We start from the raw sequence: 12,259 nt of genomic DNA on the forward strand, positions 1-12,259 counted from the left end.
GGCGCTACCCACAGAGTGTCCGTCCCTGGCATCATTCTTGCGATCGGCAGATCGCAGCTTCGAACCCGACGCAGGGCGGTTGCTGTTATTGCTTCGCATCACCAGGCACTTCCTTATCTTGAACCCTTAGGGGTGGTTGGGTGGCGCTACCCACAGAGTGTCCGTCCCTGGCATCATTCTTGCGATCGGCAGATCGCAGCTTCGAACCCGACTCTGGGCGGTTTCTGTCTTTGCGTCGCATCACCAGGCACTTCCTTATCTTGAACCCTTAGGGTTGGTTGGGTGGCATGACACACTCAGCGACCGTTCTTGTGATCAGTAGATCCCCAGTTCAAACCTGACTCAGGGTAGTATCTGTTATTGCGTCGCCCAGCAGATCATTTATCATGAAGCCTTAAGGGTGGTTGATCAGAGGATGGATGGATGGATGGGTGGCACGACCCACTGTCTATGCCCATGGGGGCTGTGGCAAGGACTTAAACCTTGAACCCAGAGTTTTAGCCACTACACCACCTAGAGCCCAAGAATAAAGTAAATAGGTTAAAGACAAATGCCCACATTTGTCTTTATTATTAGAGGCAGTAAGCTATAGAGGTAGTTGGCGGAGGTAGCAAATTCTGTTCTGGCAGCTTGAAGGTTGTTGGTTCAAGCCTGACCTCAGGCTTGCTTTTATTATTAGTGGTAGTAAAACAGAAGAAAGAAACAAGACCATTATAATTTCCGCAGCATATTCAGCTGATGCAAATTTGCATAAGCAGTATTTAGAGAATGAGGGAATAGGAAGAATTGAACTGTCTGGTCCCACGACACTGACCATGAAAAGTGGTTAGAAGATGGATGGATATCTGGGAAAATCCTTCATGCCTTTCTTCTCTTGTCCAGCAGGAGGCAGGCACGTGAGCAGTCGCCACCGCGGTCCTTCTTCCAGCGAGTGCTGCGTGCCACCTTCCCCCTACATGTGCTCTTCCTCCTGCTGCTGGTGCTCGCCTGCCTCGTGTACCCTTTCCCACAACTTCGCTCCTTCCACCCAATGCTCCACTACACTAACGGCCCTCCCCCAACATGAGCCCCTCCTCCATCATAGTCCCACCCCCAACATGAGCCCCTCCCCATCATAGTTGTACGCAGTTGGTCATACAGCAGGTGCTGCTCCTTCAGAACATTCTTAATCCCAAAGAATATTTTCTTAAGATTGTATATGCAGGCATTTATAGATGTGAACTACTTTCTTTCTATTGAGAATATGCCGTAGTGGGTGATTTTAAAAGAAAATCTAGAAAAATATCTCCCCCAAGTCTATCATTTAAAGTTTTTTTTTCCCAGCTGAAATTGATACGTTTTGAGTTTTCCCTCCTCTTTTTTTCCTTATTTCTTTGCGTTCATTTTCTGGGGAGCTACATTAAGCCTAATTTTTATTACTGGTCAGCTGGTATATCAAAGCTCAGGCATCATGACATATACAGCAGTTGCTTTGTTTTTTTTCCGTAGATTTCTTGAGATGCACACAAACTTCCCTCTTAGGAAATGCCTTTTATAGCTACCGAGGACTGATTAGGTACACTGATTACGTACACTGATCAGGTACACTGATCGGTATAACGAGCTTCTCTCTCCGAGGCTGTGAATATGAAACATATGAATACAGAAGCACCTTGAAATATCTGAACTTGAGAGACGATTGTTATACTGTCCTGTACTGCTTGTATTCCAATTATTTTAATCAAATCAAAATAAAATTTCACTAACTATTTTAAATAAGTTTACACCATTATTTTTTGTTTGTAGACTATGGAGAAGTGAGGGCCTAGCGATGGCCAAAATGATGCTTCATGAACCACTTGCTGTATTTTTGACCCCACTAGATGGAGCTCTCTGTTTAAAAAAGGGCACAAAGCATGACCCAAAGCAAACCAAGAGCACCTTCTGGTGGAGCCAAAAAATCCCATAAATGGTTCGGGAAAGGTCGTTTTGGCCATCACTGGACCCCTGGCTGTGCTGAGCCAGGCCTTAGGAATAGGACTGGCTGCCACCCTCCCTATCCAAGGCACCATGGGAACTCCCTGCAGTGTTCAGTTCCCGCACTTTCTGGTACCGCATTCCCTTTTGAAAAAGATGGGGGTGGGGGGTTGGGGTGAAAATGCACTTACACAGATCAGCCATAACATTAAAATCACCTGCCTAAGGGTCCCCCCCTGCGCTGCTAAAGCAGCTCTGACACATCGAGGCCTGGACTCAGCAGGATCTCTGAGCAGGATCTCTGAGCAGGATCTCTGAGCAGGATCTCTGAGCAGGATCTCTGAGCAGGATCTCTGAGCAGGATCTCTGAGCAGGATCTCTGAGCAGGATCTCTGAGCAGGATCTCTGAGCAGGATCTCTGAGCAGGATCTCTGAGCAGGATCTCTGAGCAGGATCTCTGAGCAGGATCTCTGAGCAGGATCTCTGAGCAGGATCTCTGAGCAGGATCTCTGAGCAGGATCTCTGAGCAGGATCTCTGAGCAGGATCTCTGAGCAGGATCTCTGAGCAGGATCTCTGAGCAGGATCTCTGAGCAGGATCTCTGAGCAGGATCTCTGAGGTATCTGGCACCAAGACGTCACCAGCAGATCCTTTAGGTCCTGTAAGTTGTGAGGTGGGACCTCCATGGATCGGATTTTCTAATGAGATAATCAATGTTATTCATGTCACCTGTCAGTGGTGATGCTGTGGCTGATTGGCGTATATAACCAGTTATAGCTCAGGTGTCATTACATTTTTCACAGTGGAAAGGTCGGTTTTGGGCAAAGGAGAGAATAAAGCGCCCAGAGGCTGCGGGTCCCAGAGAGTAAACGGGCCCAAGGGCCGCTGGATCCAGAGAGTAAAAGGGCCCAAGGGGCGCTGGATCCAGAGTATGTGGGGGCTATTAAAATATTGCCTGTCTGCAGTACAGTGGGGTTCAAAGCTACACACACATTGACAGAAATCTAAATTTCGGCTCTCTCTCCTTTTTCCAAGATATTTATTGAGAAAATATAGCATTATAGCACATGATCGTAAAGTATGAACAGTTCATACACGATCGAGTCTGTGGCGAAAGCAGGATGACAAATACACAGGGATTCTGGCTGCCAGCTTCAGCATTTCAGACACCGAATCCCTACAGTTGCGTGCAGTTACAACTCAAAACACAGTGATCAATTCTCAATATACATACAGCATAAACATAAAGCACCAATTGTCCCATCAACTCCATAAACGCATGTCTACATCGGTTATAATTAAAACAAAACGATCAAATGACAAAAAGTGTGCACTGTCATGCTCTTGGGCTTTGGGCATCCATTACAAGCGTTTGCACATTTACTGCACAATGACTAATGTGTTTGTTCAGAAATGTTGCATTTTCCTATACAATGGAGTGACGACGCCACACTCAGTGTCACATTTCCCGGCGCTGGTATTAAATCAATCCTGCTGATCTTCAAACTCTCAGACTGAGAAATTGTGCATCATTCATTGCCCGTCAAATCTATTGCCAATTAGAGTAATTTCTTTCAGAATACGCCTGTTACACAACATAAGCTAAGTGGCCTATTCCCACTACAGAAGGGTCTGTGCATCCCAGCGGAGATGAGCCAAGAGTTTATGGTTGAGAGTGTAACAGCAGGGTATTAATCAGGCCTGTTTGCTGCCCTTCCTTACATTTATCAGGAGGGTTAGGAAACCCAAGAACGCTATAAGTGATGCGTCGCACTCGAAAGAACAAAGTCATCATTCAGCGCTTTTTATTGCATCCCCCTCTCAATATGTACGCATGAGACCTGATTCTTTTTCAGTTGGGACACAGGGTTTTGTATTTCAGCCAAAAGCTTCAGTTTTCTTCAGCGAAAGCACAACAGTGATCACAGCTGCACCCTTATTAAAACATGCTAAATCTCTGCAACTGAAAGCAGCAACTATATTTTAACGTGGTCGTCTTGTGCTATGTTGATAAAAAAATGTAAATAAAAAAAATAAAAAAACGCAGTGCCAGTGGTAAAAAGCAAAAGAGGGATTTCTGTAAATGGGTCATAAATGCGGCTGGAATGGAGCCTCGGATCACCTTACAAGTAATAAAACGTGTCCGGACTCCTCGGATGTTTAAGGAGTGCAGATGAAGAAAACCTCAGCGGGACAAAGCTGCAGAACAGTGACTTGTGACTCTGCTTCTTCGAGAGGGCCAGGCCATACTGGACGTCACAGGCAAGCTTTGCTGTCCATTTTGTTTGGGGTCTCCAGTGACTTGCTAAGTCAGCGCCCCACCAGAAGGCGGTGCCCCAGGAGGCCGTCTGTGTCTCCTGAAGGGCTGCTTTTAAGCAAACTTACCACTCACTTTATGACAGAGAGTGAATGAGCTATAAAAAGTGAAACACAACAGCGAGTGCAAGTTCCAGCAGACGCCGGTCCTGTAGGTCTTATGCAGACCCGCAGACGCCGGTCCTGTAGGTCTTATGCAGACCCGCAGACGCCGGTCCTGTAGGTCTTACGCAGACCTGCAGACGCCGGTCCTGTAGGTCTTACGCAGACCAGCAGACGCCGGTCTTGTAGGTCTTGCGCAGACCTTCTCCGGCTCCATTTCAGCCTGTTCTTCCATTTAATCTGAATTACCTCAACTGTAGTTGTCTGTGAATGATGACATTTTAAGCCCGTGGAAAGCTGCAGCACTGATCCTTTAGTGCTGGGGCCGTGACTCCCTCTCCGATATGTGTTTGCAGTTCGTTTGGCCTCCCCATATTCCCGGGGCTTTCTCTAGGTACTCTAGTCCCCCCCCCCAGACCAAAGGCATGCTGTTAGAAAAATTTGTATTTCAAAATTGCTCCTAGTGTACCATCATGTGGCCCAGCAATGGACTGGCATCCCATCCCGACCTCCCTGCCTCCGCCCTGTACTGCCAAAGACAGGCTCCATGTCTCCAGGAAGAAGCTGGAAGATGGATGGATAATTAACAAATGGAATGCCATATGGAAAACTTGAAAATGAATATTTTAAACCAGTCAATTTAAAGGCAGTAAAGTACAAGGCGCTGTGTCTTTGTGGGTCCTCCAGGTTCCCCTCCAGGGTCATGAGTCTTGGCCTCCCTGTGGGGAACCAGCAAGCACCTCTTAGGAATGGCCGACACCAGCCTTCTCTCTCTCTAATTCCATTTAAAAAACTGTTACAGTGATAAAAAAACTCCTGTCATCAGGTTGAGAAACTGACTTGAGTTTCTTAAAACATACTCTATAACTGTGCAGACAGTCCGTGCATTCACTACCTGTGAAACATGCAGTAGGGCCAGTCCGTGCATTTACTACCGTGTGATAAATATAAGCCCAGATTTCTCGCTACACAAATGTTTCTGCATATTACCCACGGATTCACCAAACTGCACTGGTCTCGGATATCGGATTGTGTATTTTTAAAAGGTTTTTTTTTTTTTGGACCAGCCTGATCCAAAGCCTAATCTACAAACAGCAGCAGGATCTCGCAGAGGGTCCCTCTTTATGGACTATTGCCAATAACATCCATATACTTTATTCTGAGTCTGTGGTAAACATGCTCCTCTTTAGTCTCTCCACTAACAGGGCTCTGTGAAGACTGTTGTTTGTGAGCCCAAAGGTCAGCACTGCAGTCTCAGCACTGCGATTCACTCTGCTCTCCTCGTGATTATGCGAGTCCTCTGCCTCTCACCTGATCTTCCATTTTACACGGGGATAAACTGCATAAATTCGGCACAGCCTACGTACAGTATTTATCAATGCTACAACAGTGTGTAGAGCAGTGTTTCTCAACCCGGTCCGCTGGGATCCTAAGACGGTCCATGTTTTTTGCTCAATCCCAGCTCCCTGCTGTGGGCTGTCTGGCAGGGAGATAGGAGAGAGCAAAAACATGGACCGTCTGGGGGTCCCTGAGGACCGGATTGGGAAACACTGATTTAGACGATGCTCTCATAAATTATCCACTTTCGCCTGCTCTCACCTCCATCACCTCTCATTCCTAGATGCTATCATTATAATCAAGATATTTCGTGCTGTTTTCCATGAGAATTTTTTAAGGGAACAAGAAATAATTTCTATTTTCCCAATATAGATATTTTGGGGTTTTTCTGTTGTTGTGACATGGTCACTAAAACGAAATGAAATCTCACTTATTGTTTGCATAGTTTAACCATGGGAAATGCAATATTCAGCTAAACATATGAATTTGGACAGTAGCTGTTTGTGGTTAGGTGAGTAAGGCGACATACTGGTGATTGTCAGAGCCCAGTGTGAGACCACCTCCCTGGTGCAGTTTGGGTTAGGGCCCATGCTCAACGTTCAGTAACGAAATCATATAGCCAGATATGGAATTCAAACCTGCACGGGGCTACAGTGGGGAACTTGCCTCGGGCTGGGGCGGTGCCGGGTTCGGGTAGGGGATGCGGGTGCTGTGCATGATGTGGGCATCCAGCATCTCCAGGAGAAGGTCGTACAGAGGAACCATCTTCTTCATCTTCATGCAGTACAGATGATCCATGCCTTTGTTACTGCAGATAAAAGCCAAGAAGTATGTTTGTCTAGGGGTCCTATGATTGTATTTCAGCTGCTAAAAGCAAACACAACTATAAAGATATAAAGAAGCTAGATAATTACATGCAAATGTCATTAAAGCTGAAGAGATTTTCCCATTTTTCAGCCATACAAGCAGCTAGACATGCTATAGCAAACAGGGACCACAGGGGGGCGCTATGGGGTGCCGTACCTAAGATGGCGGACGTGCGACAGAAGCATGATGAGATGCGCCAGCCGGGCAGACTGCTGCTGGAAGCTCAGGCCCATCTTGCCGATGGTCCAGATGAGAGCCTCCGTCACGGCATCTAGAAGCTTCTGCAGCTTGGACCTGCTGTGCCGCTCATCCCCGCTACCTGGTGAAGCGAGGCACATGTCTGCAGGTGACACACACACACATAAATACACACACGTGCACAGGAATATCTACGGACACACACAGTCTATAGGCAAGCACACACACTCGTGTTTATGCAAAGACATGAAGACACAAACCCGGAAACATGCAGTTAGATTTATACGGGCGCAAACATGTATACCTGTCACAGTGACCGACATAACTGCTATACAAGTTCGCCACATAAAGCCACATGCGCTGCAATCTCTTAACAGCGTAAATTCTTCTTTTATGTGCAAATATACCACAAATGAAACACAAAATCCATGCTTACACAAGCCCGCAACTATATCCGTTTTTTTTAAAAAAAAAAAACTCTTTCAACAGTCAGGACTTTGCTGAGCAGGAATTTAGCATGTAGGAGACGGGGGGGGGGGGGGGGGGGTGCATTCACTCACAAATATAATCAGCACGACCCCCGAGATGCGAAGGGCATGAAAACTACACACTAAAAACGAACAGAAGATGTACCCTAAAATACTCCCAGCTTTACGCAAGAATCAGAATGTTCTTACAAAGACACGCATGCAACAGTGGTCCAAACGCTAATGGCCAACTGTGAAGGTCTTACGGCCTGTAATCCATTATTTTTAAAGAAAAGCAAAAAAAATATATAATAATATAAGGATGTGAGTCTTCCATTCTACTATTCATCATCTGTGGTGCTGCGTTCCTGGCAAACATTCATAGCTCATCACTCTCTATTGCCCAAATTTCCCTGAAGGTTACGGCAATTAGAACAAGCAGTTCCTCTGAGTTATGGCCACTGTCTAATGCTCACGAACTCAGTGACTTGGAAATGAAGACGAGGGGAAGATGGCTGCTTCCTGGAAAGCTGCGTTTCCCTCCTACTACGGCCATAGCTACCATTAGAGCTGCTACATGCCTGTATTTAAAACCTGTAAATCACTTGATTAATAAAATACTGATAATGAAATTACAACACGAGTACAAATACATTTGCTTATAGAGGCATCCGTCAACTTACGACCTATCGAGTAACGCCCACTGTCCATATCTAAGCTGTAACACAGTACACACTGAGTAATGTATGTGAGATGACAGCTACAACAACGAGATATGAAACTGATACAGCACCTGTACACTGCCATCTCCTTACATAAACTCACTGCACTGTACCATGTGAACGCAACTCAGTTTTATTTTGAGCTCCGAGCTCTATCTCAGACATCTTCAATGACATGCATTTGAATATAAATATCAGACCAGTGGTTCCCTCTGTATAAATTAGACACGGCATATACATTTTGTGAACACTGAGCACCGTCTCTGCACTGAGCACCGTCTCTGCACTGAGCACCGTCTCTGCACTGAGCACCGTCTCTGCACTGAGCACCGTCTCTGCACTGAGCACCGTCTCTGCACTGAGCACCGTCTCTGCACTGAGCACCGTCTCTGCACTGAGCACCGTCTCTGCACTGAGCACCGTCTCTGCACTGAGCACCGTCTCTGCACTGAGCACCGTCATGGATCATGTTCTGTATTCCCAGCTGGCTCTTCGTCGCTCTGCTCCCAGCCACAGAGCTGACACACGGCTGAAAATGAAACATCTACGGACCAGAGGCAGTGGATGGTTCAAACCCCTGAGATGCGCACAGCTCCCAGCTTCTCGGCACATTCATCACAGCGCCTCCAGGGCAGTCTAGGCCCAGTGGGGTGTCGTGCTGATCAAGGCTGATAATCGCTACATTCTGACATGAGAGATGTCAGGCTTCAGGTGTGCCAGGGACCAGGAGGATCAGCGCAGGTCACGTAAACAGGAGCCTTACTGGAGTTCAGGAGAACGAGGGCTTTCAGGCAGACGTACTCCTCCCTCTGCAGCTTCAGCTCCCGGAAACGGGCAGTGGCGGCGAGCAGCATGTCGAAGATCTCCACAATGCCCTCGGTGCAGCTGCCCTCGTCCCTGCAGAGCATCACACTGTTATCACTCACAGTCACAATACCTCACCTTCACTCCTCACCTTATAGCTGCTGCTATAACCTTATATAAACCTATAATTTATTCTCATATTCTACTGAAGCAAAACGGTGTGATCGCCTGCTACTGGCACCCGCGATACACAGAAGGTAATTATTTGCTGCACTTCCTGCTGGAGTACAGAGGAGTGAGTGTGACACCGAAACAGGTGCCGGCTAACGAGCTACCTGGAAGCGCATTACAGCTGCAAGCGAACAGACAGGCTGTGCTACTCTCCACACTGAATAAGAGAATTAAAGGAAGATTGCATATTCAGAGGGTAATTACTGCCCCCTGACCTCGGGGTAACGAGACCGCTCACCGCTGAGAAAAATACACGAATTGCCTGCAAAGTAGAAAATTACCTCTAACGGTTTTCAATTAGCCCACAAAATGACTGGATTTTCCTTGCCAGCATTTAAGACTTTGAATTAAAAATTCAAAAATTAAAAAGCATTAAGAGGTCCCCACTTTGTGTTAAACTAGAGGAAAAAAAATACAAACAAATTTGCTGCTGTAATGAAAACCAGATGTGGCCCTCAATCTCAGCTGGCCCAGATGGAGTCACCGAAAATCCGGGGAGTGGCACCAAAACCCAAAGCTGCAAGTGAATGTCAGGGATTCAGTTATGCTGCTGCACTGCGTACAACAGCTGTGAAATGCGTCAATATGAGTGTTAAGGAACCATAAACTGATTTACTTTGGATTATGATATTACAGCTAATTTTATGAATCTGATTATTCCTTTCACATGAACTGTTGTGAAAAATATACATTATGGATTTAAATGTATAGTACCTAATGTAAAATATCAGAGAGGATTATGTAATGCAATCATGCAGCTGGAGCACATGCATATCTGACTTGCTGGGGGGGGGGGGCAGTGCCTGCACTGGTGTGGCTGTGCTACACAGCCTGAAGAGAAGCAGGACCCAGAGTGCTTTGGGATTTGGACGTTTTTCAGGGAGTGGAATTTAGGGAGGACACAGAAATTTATCACATGTTGATGCTGGCAGTGTGAGAAAACAGAACTGCCCCCCCCCCCTTTGGGGTCACAGCACGTAGAAGGCAAAACGGTTTGGCTTTAAGGCCCTATGTTAACTCTCTCAGCCTAGGATCCTCTAAACCATCAGAGATAGCTGGGACACGCCCTTAAGAAAATATCTACCTGAGGCAGGATATACAACTCAGGCATCGTGCACACACACACCAGCCCGCAGACAGACACCTTTAACATGCTGGGCAGGGAGGAGTTACTGTACATGGCTCAGAATTTCTGATTGAGGTCACCGCAAATCTGACAAACGTTTCAGAGGTGAAAATGACACTTGTCCGAGATACGGAAACGACGTCCAAATTAAAAACCCTGTTGTTTCCTGCTTTTGGGGAAGGCGAGACATCCACATGCGGGGTAGTGCTTATCTCGTCCGCGGTGTCTAAATGTCTCTCTTGCTGATTGCAGCTCTGTCAGCAAAGTGATGGATCACAGTGCGTGCTATATTTAGTGAACAGACAATGAATTTTGGTTTTTCACCCTTATCTCTTGTGTACATACCTAAGATCACTAGTGATGTTTACAGCTTGCCTGGGGTCGTATAATTCAATGTGAACGTTGTTCCCAGGGTATGTTACATACTTTTCATCTGCAACAATTTACTACCAAATTTATGGCAAAATAGCTTATTATTTTATGATCATTTATGATCAGAACAGTAGAGGGTTGCTAAGGACAACAACTCAGCAAAGCATCTATTTGTATCTGTACTTTTTAGATGCTACATTTGTAAACAGCCCTTGGACAAATGATTTCATCTCCCACAGATAAATTACTAATACCATTGAAATAAACGTAAAACATTAGAAGCCTGCTGATATTTATCACACTGCTGCTCTTTGCCCCTAATTGACGAGGTGTGAATGGGACATTATCTAGTGGCGGATTTATAATATTTGGCCAATGTAGCTTGTTTTGCGGGTGCAGAATAATAACTTATTTTGATCATTCGACCTTCACATTGGACACGACGTATTTTGAGAGCTTTGCTATACATGATAATATCGGTGACTTGAGTATCCACCTCTGACTCGTGACTTGACTCGGACTCAAGTCACAAATTTGATACCTCAAGAAGACTTGAGGTTATTAGTCCCCCACTGCCTTGTGCCCTGCGATGGGTTGGAGCCCCATCCTGGGTTGTTCCCTGCCTTGTGCCCTGTGATGGGTTGGAGCCCCATCCTGGGTTGTTCCCTGCCTTGTGCCCTGCGATGGGTTGGTGCCCCATCCTGGGTTGTTCCCTGCCTTGTGCCCTGTGATGGGTTGGAGCCCCATCCTGGGTTGTTCCCTGCCTTTCGCCCACAGCTTCTGGCACAGGCTTCAGATCCCTCGTGTCCCAGAACAGGACAAATGGTTACAGAAGATTTATTTACCATAATTATTATATATATAATCTATGTCTCAAAAATGGGAATGACCACGTCAATAACCCACTGTCTATTATGACTATTTCTTAGAAGACAAAATGCTGTGCATTGTGTGCACAGAGCAATAGAAGGAAGGAATTAAAACTAAAATAAGACTTCCAAAATGTGAATTAGGTTTCACATGGCGAATGTGGAGCCTGAGATCCAGCAGGGAATGTGAAAGGCTGCCTCACTGCACACGCGTTTCCGTTACGGCGGATCACTGCTCATGAGAACCACAAAAGAGGCAGATTGGTACCTGCTAAGGATGAAGTCAGGAGAAAAGATCAGCTTCCCAGGGTGGTCCACAGACCTCCACATCAGGCCCAGCATGAGCACCTCCAGCCAGCAGCACTCCAGCAGATGGACCTGATCTGAGAGGCTGAGCTCCGTGAATCCTGGCGGCATGGATGCAGAGTCACCGACGTTACTCCGACATGTGTACCTCCGATAACCCAGAGAGACACAGACATGATTCCTGCAGGTACCAAAGTCCCCACCTGGGATTTTCTTGGCCCAGCTGATCATGTGGACCAGCTCCTTGTCGGCCAGGTGGGTGAGGGACCTCATCATGCTGGCTTCAGTGAAGGGCTTCTTCAGCTCCCCCATCAGGTAGATGTCTGGCGGCTCTGCTTCCATGATGCGGCAGATGAGCTGCTCCGGGCTGAGCCCTGGGGTGCGGGGCCCCTCCACAGGAAGGGGGTGTGGCTTGAATCGCCGTGGGTTACCAATGCCGCTGCTCCCCAGGCAGCACAAGCGGCTCACATGTTTGCAGTGAACGGCCCGGCAGGCAGTGCGCTCTCTCCGCACCCCTGAAATGGCAGAACGAGGGTAGCGCCTGCCGTCAGTGTTAAAGCGGGTTACAGATGGACCAGCGACGCCA

At 46.8% G+C, this 12,259-nt stretch overlaps 2 protein-coding genes across 23 annotated transcripts in view; one reads left to right on the forward strand and one right to left on the reverse strand.

Annotated features, from left to right (window-relative positions):
- The window catches only part of LOC125714415 (nesprin-2), a 66,623-nt gene extending 64,865 nt beyond the window's left edge, over positions 1-1,758 (forward strand). For 15 of the 16 annotated variants that reach the window (XM_048985006.1, XM_048985009.1, XM_048985011.1 and 12 more), the window contains one exon: positions 883-1,758. In XM_048985006.1, coding sequence (XP_048840963.1) covers positions 883-1,066 — 184 coding nt within the window. In that variant the 3' untranslated portion in view covers positions 1,067-1,758. The remainder of the gene's footprint in view (positions 1-882) is intronic. The other variant, XM_048984997.1, reaches the window with a different exon arrangement.
- A 1,215-nt stretch (positions 1,759-2,973) lies between these two features.
- LOC125714418 (estrogen receptor beta-like) overlaps positions 2,974-12,259 on the reverse strand; it is a 40,470-nt gene continuing 31,184 nt past the window's right edge. For 6 of the 7 annotated variants that reach the window (XM_048985013.1, XM_048985017.1, XM_048985016.1 and 3 more), the window contains 6 exons: positions 11,877-12,188; positions 11,636-11,774; positions 8,729-8,862; positions 6,735-6,918; positions 6,378-6,519; positions 2,974-5,092 (listed from right to left, as the gene is read on the reverse strand). In XM_048985013.1, coding sequence (XP_048840970.1) covers positions 5,075-5,092; positions 6,378-6,519; positions 6,735-6,918; positions 8,729-8,862; positions 11,636-11,774; positions 11,877-12,188 — 929 coding nt within the window. In that variant the 3' untranslated portion in view covers positions 2,974-5,074. Of the gene's footprint in view, positions 5,093-6,373; positions 6,520-6,734; positions 6,919-8,728; positions 8,863-11,635; positions 11,775-11,876; positions 12,189-12,259 lie in introns of all 7 variants that reach the window. The other variant, XM_048985014.1, reaches the window with a different exon arrangement.

The sequence above is a fragment of the Brienomyrus brachyistius genome, chromosome 19 (genome assembly GCF_023856365.1).
Source record: "Brienomyrus brachyistius isolate T26 chromosome 19, BBRACH_0.4, whole genome shotgun sequence".
Taxonomy (NCBI): Eukaryota; Metazoa; Chordata; class Actinopteri; order Osteoglossiformes; family Mormyridae; genus Brienomyrus; species Brienomyrus brachyistius.